This window comes from Phalacrocorax aristotelis, chromosome 26 (assembly GCF_949628215.1).
Source record: "Phalacrocorax aristotelis chromosome 26, bGulAri2.1, whole genome shotgun sequence".
NCBI lineage: Eukaryota > Metazoa > Chordata > Aves > Suliformes > Phalacrocoracidae > Phalacrocorax > Phalacrocorax aristotelis.
The window spans coordinates 1430855-1449203 of record NC_134301.1 but is presented as its reverse complement, the minus strand read 5'-3'; the positions used below and the strand labels follow the sequence as shown (position 1 = coordinate 1449203).

The window sequence follows — 18349 nt, the reverse complement described above, 5'->3', positions numbered from 1 at the left end:
CTTCCCCCTTTTGCCTTTTTCCTCCCTCCTTTCCAGCACTTTTCCCGTTCACCCCCTCCTTCCCCATCCCATCCCCTTCCCCCCTCTTCCCCATCCCTTCCCCCCGCCCGGCCCTTTCTCCCCTCTCTCCTTCCTCCGCCTTTCCCCTTTTCCTTCCCCTTCCCTTCCTGCCGGGGCAGCCCCTCTGCACTTCCCCCCGCTCCCCACTCCTCTCCCTTCCCCTTCTCTCCCCCCTCCTCCTGCCCCCCCGCACCGTCCCTGTCCCCCAGCCCCCGGCCTCCCTTCTTCAGCCTTCAGCCTCCCTGTCTTCCTCCCTTCACAACTTTTTTCTTTTCTTTCTCTTATCTTTCTACTTCCTTTTTCTTTTCTTTCCTTATATTTTTTCTCTTCCTTTCCTTTTCCCTTTCCTTTTCCCTTTCCTTTTCCCTTTCCTTTTTCCCTTTCCTTTCCCCTTTCCTTTCCCCTTTCCTTTTTCCTTTCCTTTCTTCTTCTCTTATCTCTTCCCTCTTCTCTCCTTTCCTTCCTAATTTCTCTCCCCCTTTCAGCTCCTTGTTCTTTTTGCTCAGCCTCTTTCCCTTCTTTTCCCCTTTTCCTGCTTCTCCTTCCTCTTTCCCTTCCCTTTCCTTTTCCCTTTCCCATTTCCCTTCCCTTTCCCCCTGCCCTCCCCTCCCTTCCCCCGACCCCCCCGGCCCCCCCCGGCGAGGGGCGGTTCGGGGCAGGGCTCCCGGCCCCGGTCCCGGCCCGGCCCAGCCCCGCCGCAGCGGCACAGCGGGGCGGGCGGCCGCAGCGGCGCTCCCTCCCTCCCGCACCGAGCCCCGGGACACCGGCACCCCGGGACACCGGCACCCCGAGACACCGGCACCCCGACACCGGCACCCCGGGACACCGGCATCCCCGCGGCCGGTACCCACCCACCCCCGGCATCCCGGACCCGCGGAGCCCCGGAGCGCGGTGAGGAGCCCGGGGAGGGACCCGGGACAGCCCCGACCCCCGGGAGGTCTAAGGGAGGGGGGGACCCCGCGGGACAGGGACCCTTCGGGATGGGGGACCCCCCCTCCGCCCCGGGACATGGACTCCCAGGGTGCGGGACCCGTGGGGTGGGCGACCCGCTCCAGGATGGGGGAGACTCCCGGGGTGTGGGACACTCCAGGACAGGGAACCCCCGGGATGGGGGACACCCCTCGGGACAAGGACCCCTGAGATATGGGACCCCGTGGGATGGGGGATCCCCTTCAGGGTGGAGGACCCCCCTGGGATGGGGACCCTCTTGGGATGGGGACCCCCCCGGGATATAGGACCCTTCAGGATAGGGACCCTTTGAGGAGAGTGACCCCCCCCCGCCCCGGGACAGGGACCCTCCAGGACAACGATCCCCTCCAGGATGGGGGAGTCCCCCAGGATACAGGACACCCCCAGGATGGGGTGATGCCCCTGGAACCAGGACCCTCTGGGACAGGACCAACACACCCCTCCCCGGAAAAGGAGACCCCTTTGAGTCAGGAAGGGTCCCCTGGAATATGGGACACCCCCCCGCCCCCCCGCCATGGGACTTGGCCTGGGGAGGACCCAGGCGTCCGGGCGTGGGGCTCGGTAGCTCCGGGGATATTTTCAGCCCAGGGACTTTGTGGCTGTTCCTAGGCAGGCTCTGTGTGTGTGTGTCCCCCAGCCCCACCCTGTCACCACTGCCACCGCTGCACCGGCCACCAGAACCCAACCCAGGGACCGCTGGGGTCCTGCGGCACTGGGGCACCCCGGGGTGCTGAGCCCTGGCTGCTGGCAGGGGCTGGATGGGGCCGCGATGCCCTGGGACCTGCTGTTAGGGACACATCAGTCCCCAGGGCCATCGCACCCCAGACCTGGGTTTGGGGACACATCTGTCCCCAGGGTCGTGGCACCCCTAGAGCAGCCGATGGGAGCACGTCCATCCCCAGGAGTCTGGCACCCCTTGGGGACACATCCGTCCCCAAGGCCGCGGTGACGGGGCCACGTCCGTCCCTGGCACGGGGCCACCCCTGGACAGGCACCAGAGGCCACCGCAGTCCCTGGGAGCCATGAGGACCGGCAGATGGGGACCTGCCACCCCCCATCCCTGTGTGGGGCCCGATCCTCTGCCCCAACCGTCCCTGTGCCACCACGGTGTCCCCCACCCTAGCAGGACCTGCACCCCGCCGTCCCCAGGGAGGGGACAGGGACACGGGGATGGCGGCTAACTACCACCTCCGCCCCAAACTGCCCCCTCCTTGGGGACGGTTTCACCGTGCGAGCAGGGGGAGCCAGGGCCCTGGGTGATGGGGCGTCCCGGACGCCTGGGTCCACGGGATGGGGAGAGGGGGGAAGCCGGGGCCAAGTGAGGACGGGGGCTGGTGGCAGGAGGGTGGCCTGGGGGCTCATGGGCACAGTGTCTGGGGAAACTGAGGCAGGGGCTGAGAGGGCACCCGCTGAGGTCAGGGCTGGGGGCGCATCAGGGGTGGGGACCGGGGATGGGGTTTGGGGACCTGGGACTGGGGACGAGGGACCCAGAACTGGGGTTTGGAGACCAGGGAGTGGGGATCAAGGACTGGGGACAAAGGGACAGGGATTGGGGACCTGAGATTGGGGGCCAGGAACCGAGCACTGGGGATCTGGGACAAGGGACTAGGAATTGGGGTCCGGGGACCCCCAGAGCAGGGGCTGGACCCATCCCACCCTGGGGGGCTGCTCTAGAGTGGGGGTGGACACAGGAATGGTTGGGGTCCCCACCAGTGCAGAGGCCACGCAGAGCCATGAAACCACCAGCATTTCCCCCCTCCCAGCCCTGCAGCAGCCACTTGTGCACCGAGCTCGCGCCGTTCTCAGCCCACAGCTCCCGGCTCCCTGGGGCGCCTGCCCTGCTCCTAATTTCCCGGCGCAAGCGGAGCTGATTTATGGGAGGTTTACACTATTTTAAGCGTGCCTCCGTTAGACGCTCGCCCTGGTTTTAATTACCTCGGCTCTCGCGGCAGGGCAGCGTTCCCGGGGCATAGGCCTGGCCCTTGTTATCCTTGGAAAACCGGGAGCGCGCTGTGGCCGCGGCCGGGGCCGGCTTAAAAATAGGCGCAATAACCACGGCAAAAGGCGGGGGACCCCCCCCCCCCAAAAAAAAAAAAAAGCTGGAAAAGCCACAAAGTGGGTGAAGGGGAGGGATAAATTTGAAAGTATTCAAATAAAGGGAAAAAACTAGGGGTGATGGGGGGGAGCAGCTCATGACGCCCGGTCTCAGCCCACGGCAGCTGAAAGCCATGAAGGGCATAAAAGCAGAGGAAGTCACCCGGGGAGGGGGGCGGCCACAGTGTAATTCGATTAAAAGGCCGTAAAAGCAGAAGGAGCTGAGATTGGGAGCAGGGGAAGGCTGGGGGGGTGGTGGGAAGGGGGCCCCCCGCTGCTGGCACAACCCTGCTATTAGCCCTCAGAGAAGCCCCTTGTGAGGGTGCCTCTGTTCTGTGGGTGGATACAGGGTGTTCTCACCCTGTGGGAGGGGGGGAAACTGAGGCACAGAGGAGCGGGGAGCACCGGGGGGCGGTGGGGTGGGGAGGGAGGTGATGGGTGTCACCGTGGGGTTGGGCATAGCTGGAGTGTGGGTGCTGCCTGGGGCTGGGTGCCCCGCGATACTGGGCACCCACGGGGCCAAGTGTCCCACGGCACTGGGTGCCCATTGCCCTGCTTGACACCCCAATACCGGGCGCTCCACAGTGCTGGGTGCCCTGTGGTCCGTGATACCCCAATACCCATTGCTTTGGGTGCCCTACAGCACTGGGTGCCCCATGGTCCTTGATACCCCAATACGGGTGCCCCACAGTGCTGGGTGCCCCATTGTACTGGGTGGCCCCCCTTACAACTGGGTACCCCCCTCTATCTCCTTCCCCCCAGCACCCTAACACCCGTCTCCCTCTTCCCGCAGGCCGCCGGGCGCCATGGCCCCGTGCCCCCGCTGACGCCGCCCCCACCACCTCGGGGTGCTCCCACCCGTCCCCCTCACCGCCGCCATGGGTGACTCCTACACCGCCGCCTTCCCCAGCGCCCCGGGGCTGCTCTCGCCCTCGGCCAGCCCTCAGGCATCGCCCGGCCCCTACGGCCCCGACTACGGCCCCTTCGGCCACCCCTTCCCGGCACCCACCGGTGCCCAGGAGGTGCTGGGTGCCCCCGTAGTGGTGACGGCCAAGGGGCACCCACCGGGCGACTGCCTGCCGGGCGTCTACCCCTCGCTTGAAATGCCACATCCCTACGGTTCCTGGTACAAGGGTGGCATCGGCGGGGGGCTGCCGGGGGGCTCGGGGCCGGCAGCACCCTCCTGGTGGGACGTGCACCCCAACGGGGGCTGGCTGGGGGGGCCGGCGGGCGCCGAGGGGCTGCAGGGCTCGCTGCAGGGCCAGCCCACCCTCAGCCCCCCGCTTCCCACTTACGGCTCCGATTTCGGGGCTCTCAACCCCCCGCCCTACACCAGTAACCCCGCCGCACCCCCTACCCCTAAAACCAACCCGGGCGAAACCCCTAAGGGACCACGCGGCGGTTCGTTAGGGGGTCGTCCGGCCTGCGATTGTCCTAATTGCCAAGAGTTGGAGCGTTTGGGGGGTCCGGGAGGATCCCGACGAAAGCCGGTTCATAGCTGCCACATTCCGGGTTGCGGGAAGGTGTACGGCAAAGCCTCCCACCTGAAAGCCCACCTGCGCTGGCACACGGGCGAACGCCCCTTCGTCTGCAACTGGCTTTTCTGCGGCAAACGTTTCACCCGTTCCGACGAGCTGGAACGGCACGTCCGTACCCACACGCGAGAGAAAAAATTCACGTGTCTCCTTTGCAGCAAGCGTTTTACCCGCAGCGATCACCTCAGCAAGCATCAGAAGACCCACGCTGAAGCCGGCCCCCCAAAACCGACCCCCGCCGCTACCGGGGAGCAGCCCCCGGCTTCTCCTCGGCAGCCTCCGGCTTCTCCCGGTAAAGATGCCGGTAGCCCCGAGGCAGGCAGTTTGTTGGAGATTTGAGCCTTCATCCTCCGTCTTCATCCTCCTCTGCGCCGCTGGGGATATTTATTACGGGGTGCTGCCCGCCCCCCCCCCAAAACCCCGCATTCCCCCCGCCCCGGGGCTGGTGGCAGCTCCTCGTTAGCGATTATAATTTATGTCTTAAATTATGGGGGGGCTCTCCGAGTGCTCTGGGGCTCACTGGGGGGGCGGGGTGTTGAGGTGAGACCCCTCCTCTTTCTTCCCGCCCCCCCCCCCCAATCTTCTCGCCCCCGAAACCTCACCGGTCGCCTCGCGCCCCCGCACAGAGCTCAGGGACAGGGTTCGCCCCTTCTCCTCCGGCCTCGTTAGCACGCCCGGTTCGTTAGGCGCTAATGTAACGTACCACACCCCCCCCTTTTTTTAGCTGGCTGCCCCCCCCCCAAAAAAAGTAATAAAGGGATTGCTAAGGCGTGAAAGCAGAGCCGTGCCCCCTTCTCCTGCGTCAGCAGGGCTGAGGCCGGGCAGCTTCATCACAGGGATGGGCTCTGCCTTCCTCCCGCGCTTCTCCTCTGCTGCAGCTCTCGGTGCTCAAAGGGAAACTGAGGCACGGAGGGGACGTGGCTCCGCTCGGGGTCATCGTGTCCCCCCCTTTCCGGGGGGTGGTGGGAGCTGAGTGCGGTCAGTTCAGCTCTGTCCCCTTGTCCCTCATCGCTGGGGCTCTGTGCCTCCATAGCCCCATGCTGCTGGCGCCTTGTGCTCCCCTCTCCCTGTGTCCCCATGTCCCCAGGACCCTGTGTCCCTGTGTCCCCACGTCCCCAGGACCCTCTTGCCCTGGGTCCCTGTGGTCCCCTGCCCCTGTCTCTCCCCATTCCCGGGACCCAATGCTGCCACGTCCCCATATCCGTGTGTGCTCCAGACCCCATAGCCTCATGCCCCCGTGACACCATATCCTGATGTCCCCATGTCCCTACATCCATATGGCCCCAGACCCCCATGTCCCCACACCCCACTGTCCCTGTGTCCCCATGTCCCCCCGGTCCCACATCCCTGTGTCCCCATGTCCCCACACCCCTCTGTCCCTGTGTCCCCATGTCCCCCCGGTCCCACATCCCTGTGTCCCCATGTCCCCACACCCCTCTGTCCCTGTGTCCCCATGTCCCCCCAGTCCCACATCCCTGTGTCCCCATGTCCCCCCACCCCTCTGTCCCTGTGTCCCCATGTCCCCCCGGTCCCACATCCCTGTGTCCCCATGTCCACATACCCCTCTGTCCCTGCGTCCCCATGTCCCCCCGGTCCCACATCCCTGTGTCCCCATGTCCACATACCCCTCTGTCCCTGCGTCCCCATGTCCCCCCGGTCCCACATCCCTGTGTCCCCATGTCCACATACCCCTCTGTCCCTGCGTCCCCATGTCCCCCCGGTCCCACATCCCTGTGTCCCCATGTCCCCATACCCCTCTGTCCCTGTGTCCCCATGTCCCCCTGGTCCCACATCCCTGTGTCCCCATGTCCCCACACCCCTCTGTCCCTGTGTCCCCATGTCCCCCCGGTCCCACATCCCTGTGTCCCCATGTCCCCACACCCCTCTGTCCCTGTGTCCCCATGTCCCCCCGGTCCCACATCCCTGTGTCCCCATACCCCTCTGTCCCTGTGTCCCCATGTCCCCCCGGTCCCACATCCCTGTGTCCCCATGTCCCCACACCCCTCTGTCCCTGTGTCCCCATGTCCCCCTGGTCCCACATCCCTGTGTCCCCATGTCCCCACACCCCTCTGTCCCTGTGTCCCCACGTCCCCCCGGTCCCACATCCCTGTGTCCCCATGTCCACATACCCCTCTGTCCCTGCGTCCCCATGTCCCCAAGCTCAGGAACCCCCCCCAAGCCACTTTCGGGGACCCAATGGGACGCTGCCATCCACACGTGACAGCAATGCTCACGCCGGCCTTGTCCCACACACGCGTGTGCCCCAGCCCCGCACACCCACCCCAGCCAGCCACACACGCGTCCCCCCGACACCACGCGTCCCCGGTCCCAGGGACATCCATGCACGGGAACACACAAACACGTGTGTGCACAGGAACACACGAGCACGGCCCCCGCCCAGCTCAGCCAAACCTTGTCCCGTGCCTCAGTTTCCCCACGGCAACATCACGGGCGAGGGCCACGTGGCAGTGCGTGGGCACGCGGCAGGGCCATGTGTTACCGAGGACACCCCAGTTTTGGGCGCCATGGGCTGGCGAGCACCCCACAACCCCTCCCCACGAGCAGCCCCCCCCCCAGCTGCCCTGGGCTCCCGCCAGCCCTTTGATGTGCCCAGCCCTGGTTTGGGGCTTTTCTGAAAAAAAAAAAACCAAAACCAACCCACCAAAAAAGCCACGGAAAAAGGCAAAGGAGGTGGAAATGGGCTCCTGTGCCAGCACAAAGGGGAGAGGCGGGGGTGGGGGCGCAGCTACCGGCACCCACCACCCCGCGGGGGGATGGGGACAGGGATGGCGGTGGGTCCCCGTGCCAGCGTGGCGGAGCCCCCGGTGCCACCCCTGGCCACGTGTGCCAGCCCTGGGGTGAGTCACGGCGGCCACGGCTGCACAGAGCTGGCCAGGACCCAGGTGTCCCCGGGGAACAGGGGGGGGTGACACGTTACCCTCCCCCCCCACAAGTGGGGAAACTGAGGCACGGAGGTGTCCCCGTGCCAACAGGGCGGCCGGAGCCCAGTGCCACGCCGCAGAGGGTGACTGAGCCGTCCCCAGCGTGGCTCCCAGGGGAATTTGGAGTGGTGGGTGCCAGCTCCCCTTACAGCCCCCCAACTCTGCCCCCCCTCCCAGGCGCAGGTTTGCTCTTTTCAGGGTGTTTATCCCCGCCCCCCCCGAACGCACCAGCCCCGCTGCCGCTCGCCGTGGGTGGGCCAGTGCCAACGAGACCTTCCAGCCACGTTCCCGAGCCAAACCCCGACCCGGCGGCCACCGAGGGCTCGACCGCCCGGAGCCACCCAAACCACGGAGCCCAAACCCATCCAAAGACCCCCCCTCAAAACCCCATCAGGGCCTCCCCCACTTTGGCAGCACCAGTTTTTCCCTTCTCGCTGCCCCAAGGGGCCTTATTTTTCTTTTTTCTTTTTATTTTTTTTTGGGGGGGGGGGGGGGGGATGATGATGTGTTCAGCTCCCACCGCCGGGTCCAAGGGAAGGGAAGCCACGAGGCCACGCCAGCCCTGCGGTGGCTCTGATGTCGGCGCCGTCCAAATCGTTGTCTCCTATCAAACCCCGCTCGCTCCGTAACGGGTGAGGAATGCAGGGCCCCCCGCCGCAGCCCCCCCCGCCGCAGCCTTTATTTAATATCCTGAAAAAATTAAAATAACTTTTGCGGCCGCTAAGGAAAACACAGAGATAAATATAATAAAAGCGAGCCGAAAACAGGAGGGGAAGGGAAATTGAGAGCCCAAAAAGAGGAGCTGGGAGTGATCCAAGGGGAGCGGGCTGGGCTGGGGGGGAGGGGGGGGCGCAGGACCCACTGTCCTGCCTGGGGGGATGTAGGCACCCATGGGACCTGGGTATGGTGAAAGAGGGGGATGTGGACACCCGTGGGGCTCAGGTATGGGGTGGGGAGGGACATATTCACCCGTGGGACCTGGGTGCCCGTAGGACCTGGGGTGGGGGGTGGGCATGGGCACACACAGGACCCGGGCACCCATGGGATCCACGTACAGGGTGGGGGGCACAGGCACCCACAGGACCCAGGCACAGGGTGGGGTTGCACACGGGCACCCACGGGACCCGGGTGCGGGGTGGGGTTGGACATGGGCACCCAACGGGGCCCGGGTGCGGGGTGGGGGGGGAACACGGGCACCCACGGGACCCGGGTACGGGGTGGGGGGGGACACGGGCACCCACGGCACCCGGGTGCGGGCAGGTAAAGGTTGCACCCATGGGACCCGAGCACGGGGGGAGGGCACCCACGGAGGTGAGCACCCCACCCCACAGGACCGCGCACGGGAGGGTCACGATGTGCTCGGGCACCCTGGGTGCGGGGTGTGGGGGGGGTAATGGGGTGCGAGGTGTGCCCGGGGGTGCCGCGGGGACCCCCCGGGGGGGTGCAGGACACCGCGGGGGGGGTGGTCCCAGCCCGGCTCGGGCACCACCCGCCGCTTTCCCGCCCCCGCGGGGGGGCGGGGGGCGCACCGCCTCTCTTAAAGGGGAAATGCTCCCCCAAAGCTGCACCCTCCAATTTACCAGCCCACCATTACAGCGGGGGAGCCCCCAATTCACCGGAGGGGGGTCGGCGCCGAGGGTAGGACGAGTCACTGCCGGGGTGGGCCAGACGGGGAGGGGGCCGGGTGCCGCCCCGCCGCCCCAGCTCTGCGCCAAGCGGGGCCGCGGCCCCTTTAATTCCCCACCGCCGCCGCCGCCAGGGGGCGCGCGAAGGCGGCCGCGGAAAGGGATTGGCCCTCGCCGGGACCCGTCCGCGGGAGGCGGGAAAAGGGTGAGGGGCGACAAGATGGCGGCGCCCGAGGGAGCGGGGGGCGGCTGTGGGCCGTTGACAGGGCGGGGAGGGGGCTCTGCGTGTGTGAGGGGCTGGGGAGGGGGCTCAGGCTGGAGCTGGCGCGCCCCGGGGGGGAAGGATGCCCCCTCCCCAGCGGCTGCATCTCCCAGCCTCTTTTGGGGGGGGAAGGGGGGGAGCTGCACCGCTCATCCCCTTTTTTTTGGGGGGGGAAGGGGGGAGCTGCACCGCTCATCCCCTTTTTGGGGGGGGGAAGGGGGGAGCTGCACCTCTCAGCCCCTTTTTTTGGGGGGGAATGGGGGAGCTGCATCTCTCAGCCCCTTTTTTTGGGGGGGGGGGAAGGGGGGAGCTGCACCTCTCAGCCCCTTTTGGGGGGGTAAAGGGCTGGGCAGCACCTCTCAGCCCCTTTTTTTTGGGGGGGGAAGGGGGGAGCTGCACCTCTCAGCCCTTTTTTGGGAGGGAAGGGGGGAGCTGCACCGCTCGTCCCCTTTTTTTGGGGAGGAAGGGGGGAGCTGCACCTCTCAGCCCCTTTTTAGGAGTGAAGGGGGGTCTGCACCTCTCAGCCCCTCTTTGGGGTGGTAAAGGGGTGGGCTGCACCTCTCAGCCCCGGTTGGTGGGGGGGAAGGGGGCAGCTGCACCGCCAGCCCCTTTTTTTGGGGGGGAAGGGGGCAGCTGCACCGCTCAGCCCCTTTTTTTGGGGGGGAAGGGGGCAGCTGCACCGCTCAGCCCCTTTTTTTGGGTGGAAGGGGGCAGCTGCACCGCTCAGCCCCATGGTGCGTCTCTCACCCCCAGGACCTCCAGCGGGATGTGTTCCTTGGCGCTGTTCCCCCCCCCGCCACCCCCTGGGGACATCACCCTCTACGAGTTCAATAACGCCTTGGTCTGTGGCCGCCTCTATGAGCAGCTCCCGCTCGCCTTCCAGAGCCAGGTGAGCCCTTCCAGGCTCGGGGTAACACTGTGCCCCCCCCCAGCTGTGACTGGAGCTCCGGCCCCTTCAGCTGGGGGTGCCTCCTTGCCCCCCACAGAGGTTGCCCTCAGCATGGAGGAGAGAGGCTCACGCGTAGGGTGTTTCTTCATCCCTTCACCCCGTCTTTGTGCCCCTCCTTCTCTCACATTGCTGTTTGCTTTCTGCAATGGGGGGGGCCTTTCCCCAGCTGCCCCCCTGCCCCGAGTGCTTTGCTCACCACACAGTGTGTCTCTGCTCGCAGCTGGCAGACCTGCCCGTCCTCAGCCTGCCCAAGGAAGCCCTCAAGGCTCACAGCCGGCTGGAACACAGCACCCGGCCGGCCTTCATCCACCACCGCGAGTCCCTCTGGAAGAGATGCCTCAGTGCCTGGTGAGTGCACGCCCCGCTGAAACAGCCAGGCCTGCGGGAGGCAAAGCCAGGAGCTGCCCCTTCACCGAATATCTGCGCACAAACCCCCTTCCCCGTACTTCTTCTGCAGCCTCTTTGCCCAGGAGCATCGCAGAGGCTTTGCTGCCCTGTCAGCCCTCACCCACAGAATTATGGAATGCCCTGAGCTGGAAGGGACCCCCAGGGACCATCGAGCCCAGCTCCCGTCCCTGCACAGGACACCCCAAATTCACACCGTGTCTCTGGGGGCCTTGGCCAAGCGCTTCTGGAACATCGCCAGGCTGGTGCCGCGATGCCTCCCTGGGGAGCCTGTGCCAGGGCTCCACCACCCTCTGGGGGAAGGACCTTCTCCTAATGCCCAGCCTCACCCTCCCCTGGCACATCTCCCTGCCGTTCCCTCGGGGCCTGGCGTTGGTCACCAGAGAGCAGAGACCAGCCCTGCCCCTCCTCCTGCCCTCGGGAGGGGGCTGCCGAGCACCATGAGGCTGCCCTTGGCCTCCTCTGCTCCAGCTGAACGAGCCGTGGGAGGGCACAGCTGGCTCCCAGGCCTTCACAATGCTGTGCAACACCCCAGTCTGAGCTTCCTGGGAGAGTTTGGTTGTTCATAACATAGCTGAGAGCTCAGCGCAGCTCAGGGCAGGTCCAGCAGTCACTGGTGACTGGGGTAAGTGCAGCCAGCTGAGGGGAGAACTGCCTTGGAGGCCTGGGGGGATTCTCAGCAGGTGAGGGGGATTTTGAGGGGATGGGGGAGGGAGGTGGCTGGGCTTTGTGTCACCAACGTGCAGGGTGAGGGAGGCTGACTGAGCTTTCTGCTGCAGGCGGGACGTGGGGCTGTGCGGGGTGCTGAAGGAGATTGCCAGTGCTGAGGAGGAGGGTGAGTCTGGGCTGCTCCTGGAGGACCTGAAGATTTCCTGGGTCTCTCTGGATCTCGTTTTGATCCTTTGGTTCCCTTCACCCCATTTCCCACCGCTGCTGTCCCTGCCTGTCACAGCTGCCTGTGTTTCCTTTGCCTGTCGGGCCTCTTGTTGAAGCCCACAGAAGTGATGATGGTCCTTTACTCTCCGCAGGGCTGCAGTGGGTGAAGACAGGCTCGAGCTACACGCTGGCCGTGTGCCACTGGCTCTCCTCGCTGCATGGCTCCTTGTTCCCCCACCTCTCGGTGAGTGTTTGCAGGACTTAACCCTTGTGCTCGGGAAGGCAGGGATGATGCGGCATGTCCTGCGACACTGACCCTGTACCAGGGGGATGGTTTGGCTGGCAGGTGGGTGCTTCCCAGCTGAAAACACAGCAAAATATTCCTCCTGGTGGTGCCCAGCTATGAATGCTGCGGGTTTCCTGCTCCAAAGGGAGGAGAATGGGCGCTAGAAAGGGATTAGGACAACAAAGTACTCCAAAAGGGACTGAAATCGAGGAGCGGGGAGAGGGAAGCAGGCATTTGGATACCAGGGGGGTCCTCGCTGCTGTACCAGAGGCAGCTTCTGCTCTCGTGTGCGCTGCCAGCTCAGTGTTAACTCTTCTCCCCTGAAGCTAACCAGCGAAGACATGATCGCAGAGTTCTCCCAGGCAGTGGACTGGTGAGTCCTGCGTGCTGTGAAACCACCGTGTCTGGGTGTCTGTGAAACCTCGTGAAATGGGGCTGGGGAGCTGAGTGAAAGGGGTGGGGGTACAAGGGCAGGATCACCTCATTTTTTATGTGCTCAACCTCCCCACTGGGTAGATGTTACAGCAACTATTTCCCTGTTGCCTCTGGCTGCCCCAGTTTGTCTATGACAGCAAGGAGCAAAGCGTGCCCTAATGCACTGCACATGGGGGGAGCTGCATTAAACGAGATCAGGGCTTGGAAAATTCCTTGAAATATCATCCCTTGACTGTTAACTGGCCCCTCGGCAAAGACCTGCAAATCATTGCCAGGAATGGGGAATTTATCGGAGAAAATGGTCCCATTCAACAGCGAAAAGACTTTATTTCACTGGTGACTCTGGGTACTGTCTTTGTTGGTCTTGGGGGGCTGCTGGGTGGTCACGCCTGATGCCTGAGCCCATCATTGCTGCCTTGAGCCCAAAATGCTGGTGCGGCAGCTGGTGTGCCTCAACCTGCCCCGTCCCTCCTTCCAGGGCTGGCTGCACCATCCGGGCCTTCGCCTGGCACCCCCACACCAGCAAGTTTGCTGTGGCTCTTCTGGATGACTCCATTCGGGTCTACAACTCCAACAGGTGAGGGCTGGGCTGCTCCTCGGGCACCACTGGCCACATCCCTGGAGACACTGCTCCTTGGGAGGTGCCTCCGCAGACCCCCTGCTCCCCATTTCGCCCTCTCACATCCACCTCAAGCTCGTACTGAGGATTTGCTGCCTTGCACTGCCTCGGTGTTTGCTCAGGCTTTGCTCTCACCGGCACCATGTCCCCAGAACTTCTTGTGTTCTCCAGCAAGACATCTCCAAAAATCTCTGGCCTACTTAAGCTTTGGTTTTTCTTTCCCTCTGTGCTCCTCGGGGCAGCCTGGGCAGGCGCAGGCTGTGGCAGCGTATGGCCTGGCTGCCATCATAGGCAGAGCAGCCTCTCGAGCGTTGTTGAGTCTCCTTTCTCCTCCAGGTCTCCCTGCTCCCCCAGTGCATGTAAAGCCTCCCTCAGGAGAAGACTCTGCCGGCTGGTCCTGCAGCCCTCCCCGCGCCTCCCCGCTGAGGCATTCTCCCCCAGCTGGGATTTCAAGCCAGCAAGTGCCATCTGCCGCCCCGGGGTCGGGCCGTGGGCAGCACAGGGCATGGTGCTTAATCGCACGAGGTGCGCTCTGGCTTGCTGCACGGTGCCGGTGTCACCTGGCTGGGATCTCCTCTGTCCCCCCCCCGTGGAAGCGGTTCATGCTGGGGCACATTCCCTCTCCCACTCTAAGCTTTTAGGCCCCCCCCACTGTGGTCAGAGCTGGAGAGAGGACACTGGGAGATGGTCCACAGCCCTCTCTGGGTGGTGTGAGGGCTCTGATCCCCCATTTTCCCTCTTGTCACGCTTCCCTCCTCTCCGGCAGCGCCACCATCCCCTCGCTGAAGCATCGCCTGCAGAGGAATGTGGCTGCCATGGCCTGGAAGCCGCTCTGCGCCTCAATCCTCGCCGTCGCCTGCCAGACCTGCGTCCTGGTGTGGCACCTGGATCCCACCTCCCTCTCCACGAGGTGACAGCCCCGTGCGTCTCCACAGCCCTGCCGTGGGTTGTTGCGAGCCCCTTAGGGTTGCCTTGGGGTTAATTCCAGGCAGGTGCCTGTCCTGCCAGCGGACACAACCCCAGCCTTCAGTGGCATGCGGGCCAGCCCTTCCTGCAATCAACCACGGCTGTTTCTCTCTCCTTCCCTCCAGACCTTCGTCCGGCTGCGCTCAGGTGCTGTCCTACCCCGGGCACAGCCCCGTCACCAGCCTGGTGTGGGCTCCCAGCGGGGACCTGCTGCTCTCAGCATCACCGGTCAACACGGCCATGCTGGTGTGTAAGAGGCTGTGCCTCCCAGGGTGCTTTTTGGGATACCGGAGCCGTGAACACACCACGGGGTCACCAGGGGATGGTTTGGCTGCGGGACTGCTCGGCACAGGCAGCATTTCCTTGGAGGATGGATTAGGCAGCTCCTGAATTTGAACTAGATCTGAAAGCACCAGTCTTCATTTCATAATCCATACAAAAAGTTGCCCAAAGCTGCGCTAACTACCCGGTCAGCATTCAGGTCCTGGTGTCATTATCCTCCCCATTGTCCCCCTCCTCCAGGTATGGGACGTGTCCACTGAAAACTGCGTCCAGCTGCAGTGGTTTGGGGGCGGTGGCGTCACTTACTTGGCTTGGTCACCAGACGGCAGCAAGGTCCTGGCGGCCACTCCCTCCGCGGTGTTCAGGTGAGCTCCCTGCCTGCGAGATGTTTTCTTTCAGCCCTTATTGTCATTTTCATTGACTTTAAAACCAAGCAGATCTGGACTCTCTGTGTCCTAACTGCTCCCATTCCTACCGCATCCAATGTGGCGGGGGGAAAACGGGTGGGTAATGGGGTCTGACATCTTGGACTCCTCCTGGAGCAGCAGAATTGGGGCGTATCCCAGCAATTTATCCTGCTCACTTCAGCTTGTCTCTCTTCCAGAGTGTGGGAGGCTCAGATGTGGACGTGCGAGCGATGGCCCACTATCAAAGGACGCTGCCAGGTAGGATGGGGGCATTTCCTACCCACACCGGGCAGATATTGCCTCTAAGGCCCTTGGGTGCGTGTATGCACTACTAAAACATACATGCATTATTAAAACTCCTCTGTTTCCAGCTGGCTCTAAAACATCCCTTGCAAGCTGCCAGCTCCCCAGCCTGGGCTGCGGGTGTTAATGGGGCTCTGTGTCCCACAGACTGGGTGCTGGAGCCCTGATGGCAGCCGACTGCTCTTCACAGTGCTGGGCGAGTCCGTCATCTACTCCTTGTCCTTCTCGGAGTATAGGGGTGAGTCTGCGCCAGCTGGCTACCGAGGCGAAGCTTTCCAAGAGCTGGTGGCTGGTCCCCAAGCCATCTTCTTGCTTTTGGCTGCGGCTGGGCTTGGCCAGGCGGGCTTTTTGTTTATTAGCTGTGTTTCCCAGCGTGGCAAAGCCAGGATGGGCAGGGGGAAGGGTGTCCCGGGGGTCTCTCGACCCCCATGGAGGGGGGAGGTCTTTTCCATGGAGGTGACTGGTCCTGATATTTGTTGAGGGGAAACCTCCTGTCCTTCATCCCGGAGAGAGGCAGATGCTGTGGGATAGCAGCATGTTGCTCCACAGCTGCCCTAAGAAACAGAGATAAATGATGAATCACTTTGGAAATAAAAGTGTGATATATGGAGCGAGATGACCCATGCAGTAATTCAAGCAGGAGACAAGAAGTGACCAGGTTGTTTGTTTCAGGGGAGATGCAAGGGCAAGTGGGAGGCTCGAAAACAGCTTCTATCGTGGCAGATCTGTCCGAGACCACCTTCGAGACGCTCTATGGTGAGGAGAGGTGGGTCTGGCTGCATCCGTTGCCCTAACACGACACCTGGGAGGCAGAGGGGGCCCGTGCCCGCCTCGGTAGCAGTCCTCCAGTGCGGGGGACATTGGCTGCGATGGGGGATCTCACTGCTGCTCATGCCACTTTCAGGATTGGAGGCGAAGTCCACTCCATGGTGTGGGACCCCACCGGTGAGAGACTCGCAGTGATCATCAGAGGTAAGTCCTGCCTCTGCCCTGCCTGCCCCAGTGCCGGGCTTTGGCTGAAAATCCCCCTTCCAGCAGGCAGAAGGGGGGCAAACCCCGCTGAGGTGAGGAGTCAGGTCGAGAAGGCAGCGCCTTCGTTCCTCACCGCGACTCGGTTCCGCTGTATCCTTCTGAGAGGGATGCATCCCAGTTCCCTCCCCACTTCCAGTTGGATGAATCACCTCTCCCAACCCCCCAGCAAGGTCTCTGTGTTCCCACAGTGCCCACATTACGCCTGGAGCCCGACTGGGCCTCTTGGCTCCATTTCTAGGAGCAGCCCCTGGGATAATCGAGCCATTCAGGCTCTTCTGGATGGGCCATGCTCTGAGACAAAGCAGACCTTTGAGGGAGCACTGAAACACGGTGCTGGGGATGCTGCTGCCTGGGGCTCCCTCCCTGCACGTCACCGGTGGGGAGATGGCTGAAGCTGCTGGGCCCAAACGTGAGGGTTTTTTGCTGTGCTTAAAGCTGGGTGGGGAAGAAACCAGGTTGGGGGAAAATCCGAAGGTATCAGGACTCCCATAGCTGGCTCCCCCTCATCCTCTGCACCTCCAGGTCCATCCTGCGAGGATCTCGGTGCAGAAACTGCGATAGGATGGAAAATAACCTTCAAGTTGGAGAGACCAGGCCCCCACGTCACACCTTAAAGGCTGGGGTGTTTCCAAAGGAGTCGCCTCATCTGTTGCCCAAACCTTTTTCAGCCAAACCTACCTGCCCGAAACCTCGGAGCCAGCTTTAAATCACTGAAGGGTCTTTTGAAAGCCCTGTCCTGGGTTCCTGCGCACCTTGGTGTGAGGAAAACGTGGTCTGCAGCCAGCTTTCCCCCTCCTCGGTGGCTGCCTGCCCCGGTCTCCACAGCGCCCGGCTGCTCCCTGCAAAAACCTGACCTCCGTGTCCCCGGTTTGGTGTGGAGGTGCCCGTCTGCGCCGTCCCTCGGACAAGGGAAAGCCTCACTGCTCCTCTCTCCCGTCTGCAGGGAATCCTGATGCTCCCGGGAGCCAGACGGTCATCGCTGTGTTTCGCACCCGCAACAGCCCCGTGTTTGAGCTCCTGCCGTGGTGCGTAGCGCCGGGTTTTGGGTTGGTTTGGGGTTGGTTGGATACCAGTAATCCGCTGGGGCTTGGCGGGGAAGAGTGGACCTGCCTCGGAGCAGAGAGATGCTGCTGCCTGTGCTCCTGCTTCAGGCAGCGCCACCGTTTTACCGCAGAATCAGTTGTGTTTTGGCCATATTGTCCATTATCCACGTGAAAACACTTCGTTTCAGGTTGCCTTTGCCTGGTGCATCTCAGCAGGGCCCAGATCTCTCCGCTTAACCACAGACTACCCTGAAAGCGCTGCGTTTGCCAGCGTGACCGAGTGCTGCCCCACAGTCGTGCTGTAACTTAGGGCTTTTCTTTCCCCCTGCAGTGGTTTCCTTCGAGGCGAGCGTGGTGCGCAGCCCCAGCTCATCGCCTTCCACCCCTGCTTCAAGAAGGGCGCCCTCCTGACTGTGGTGAGTGCAGTCCCTGGTTTCAGCAGCAGTTTTTGGGGCTCCCCATTGCTGTCCCTGAGGGAGATAAATCCGGTGGCTGAGCAGGGTGGGTGGAGAAACCTCCCCAGAGTGTCCTTGCAGAGAGGGGAGAGTGGGGAAGGTGTCCTTGCCAGGATCACGGGGAGGACAAGAGGGTGACACTCAGGCTCTCATCCCCTGCTGTGTCCTGTATGTATCTGCCTGCTCACGTCCTCTCTCCCCTCCAGTGCTGGTCCACGGGGAAGATCAGCCACGTCCCCTTCTTCTTCGTGAGTGCCCACGTCCCCTGCGCCAGCCCCAGCCGCAGCCCCGTCACGGTCATGGCCAGCGCCAGCGTGCGGGAGCAGCCCCTCTTCTCGGAGCTGTGACAACACCCGGCTCCTCAACAGCGTCCTCCTGCAGAGCCAGCGCCGGGACGCTCCCTCCACCCTCCATCCTCCTTCTCCTGGGACACACGGCACGGCCTTGGGTGCCTTTAATAACTCCGTGGGGGTCTTGTAGCTTATAAAGCCGGCTCTTTCCCCCCCGCCGCTCCTCGCCTTCTCTGCACCTCGCTCTTCCCTTGCCCTGGGTACGGCTGAAATTTTTGGGGAGGGTAAGTTCTTGAAGCTCTGTGGGTCTGGGTATGCTTCTGGGGCTCTAGTCCTGCTTTTCGATGTCAAAACTAGCTCAGGATGAACCTGCAGGAGAACAGCTATTCCCTGTGCTTTAATTTGGACAGATTTAAGGCACCTACCGCAATGCTGGCGGGCTGCAGCACTGGTGGGTGTGAGCCCTCTGCAGCCCTGGGGGCTTTTTTTGGGGGGTTAAAATGCTGCCTTAAGG

General features: G+C 63.4%; 2 protein-coding genes across 4 annotated transcripts; both read left to right on the top strand.

The window, feature by feature from the left end:
- Positions 1-259: 259 nt before the first annotated feature.
- Positions 260-5425, top strand: SP7 (Sp7 transcription factor). Its single transcript, XM_075075831.1, has 2 exons — positions 260-951; positions 3917-5425. The coding sequence occupies exon 2, from the start codon at positions 4002-4004 to the stop codon at positions 4995-4997; it is 996 nt and encodes a 331-aa protein (XP_074931932.1). The 5' UTR covers positions 260-951; positions 3917-4001; the 3' UTR covers positions 4998-5425.
- Positions 5426-9336: 3911 nt separating this feature from the next.
- Positions 9337-18051, top strand: AAAS (aladin WD repeat nucleoporin). 3 transcript variants are annotated; one of them, XM_075075820.1, is made up of 17 exons: positions 9337-9430; positions 10241-10376; positions 10657-10784; positions 11621-11676; positions 11870-11961; positions 12330-12376; positions 12917-13015; positions 13824-13967; positions 14149-14269; positions 14546-14670; positions 14910-14970; positions 15163-15253; positions 15688-15781; positions 15920-15987; positions 16991-17072; positions 17422-17506; positions 17752-18051. In XM_075075820.1, exons 2-17 carry the CDS (start codon positions 10254-10256, stop codon positions 17890-17892), a joined length of 1557 nt encoding a protein of 518 aa, XP_074931921.1. In that variant the 5' UTR covers positions 9337-9430; positions 10241-10253; the 3' UTR covers positions 17893-18051. The 3 variants fall into 3 exon arrangements, 1 of the variants encoding a protein (XP_074931921.1); XR_012657517.1 differs by lacking the exon at positions 9337-9430 and adding an exon at positions 16236-16456 and having other exon boundaries at positions 16570-17072; XR_012657516.1 differs by lacking the exon at positions 9337-9430 and having other exon boundaries at positions 16570-17072.
- Positions 18052-18349: the final 298 nt, after the last annotated feature.

Coding starts and splice junctions, on each gene's coding strand:
- AAAS (XM_075075820.1), top strand. CDS start 10,254: ATGTGTTCCTTGGCGCTGTTCCCCCCCCCGCCACCCCCTGGGGACATC. Junction 14,671..14,909: donor ACTCCCTCCGCGGTGTTCAG/GTGAGCTCCCTG, acceptor TCTCTCTTCCAG/AGTGTGGGAGGCTCAGATGT. Junction 15,254..15,687: donor GTCCTTCTCGGAGTATAGGG/GTGAGTCTGCGC, acceptor TGTTTGTTTCAG/GGGAGATGCAAGGGCAAGTG.
- SP7 (XM_075075831.1), top strand. CDS start 4,002: ATGGGTGACTCCTACACCGCCGCCTTCCCCAGCGCCCCGGGGCTGCTC.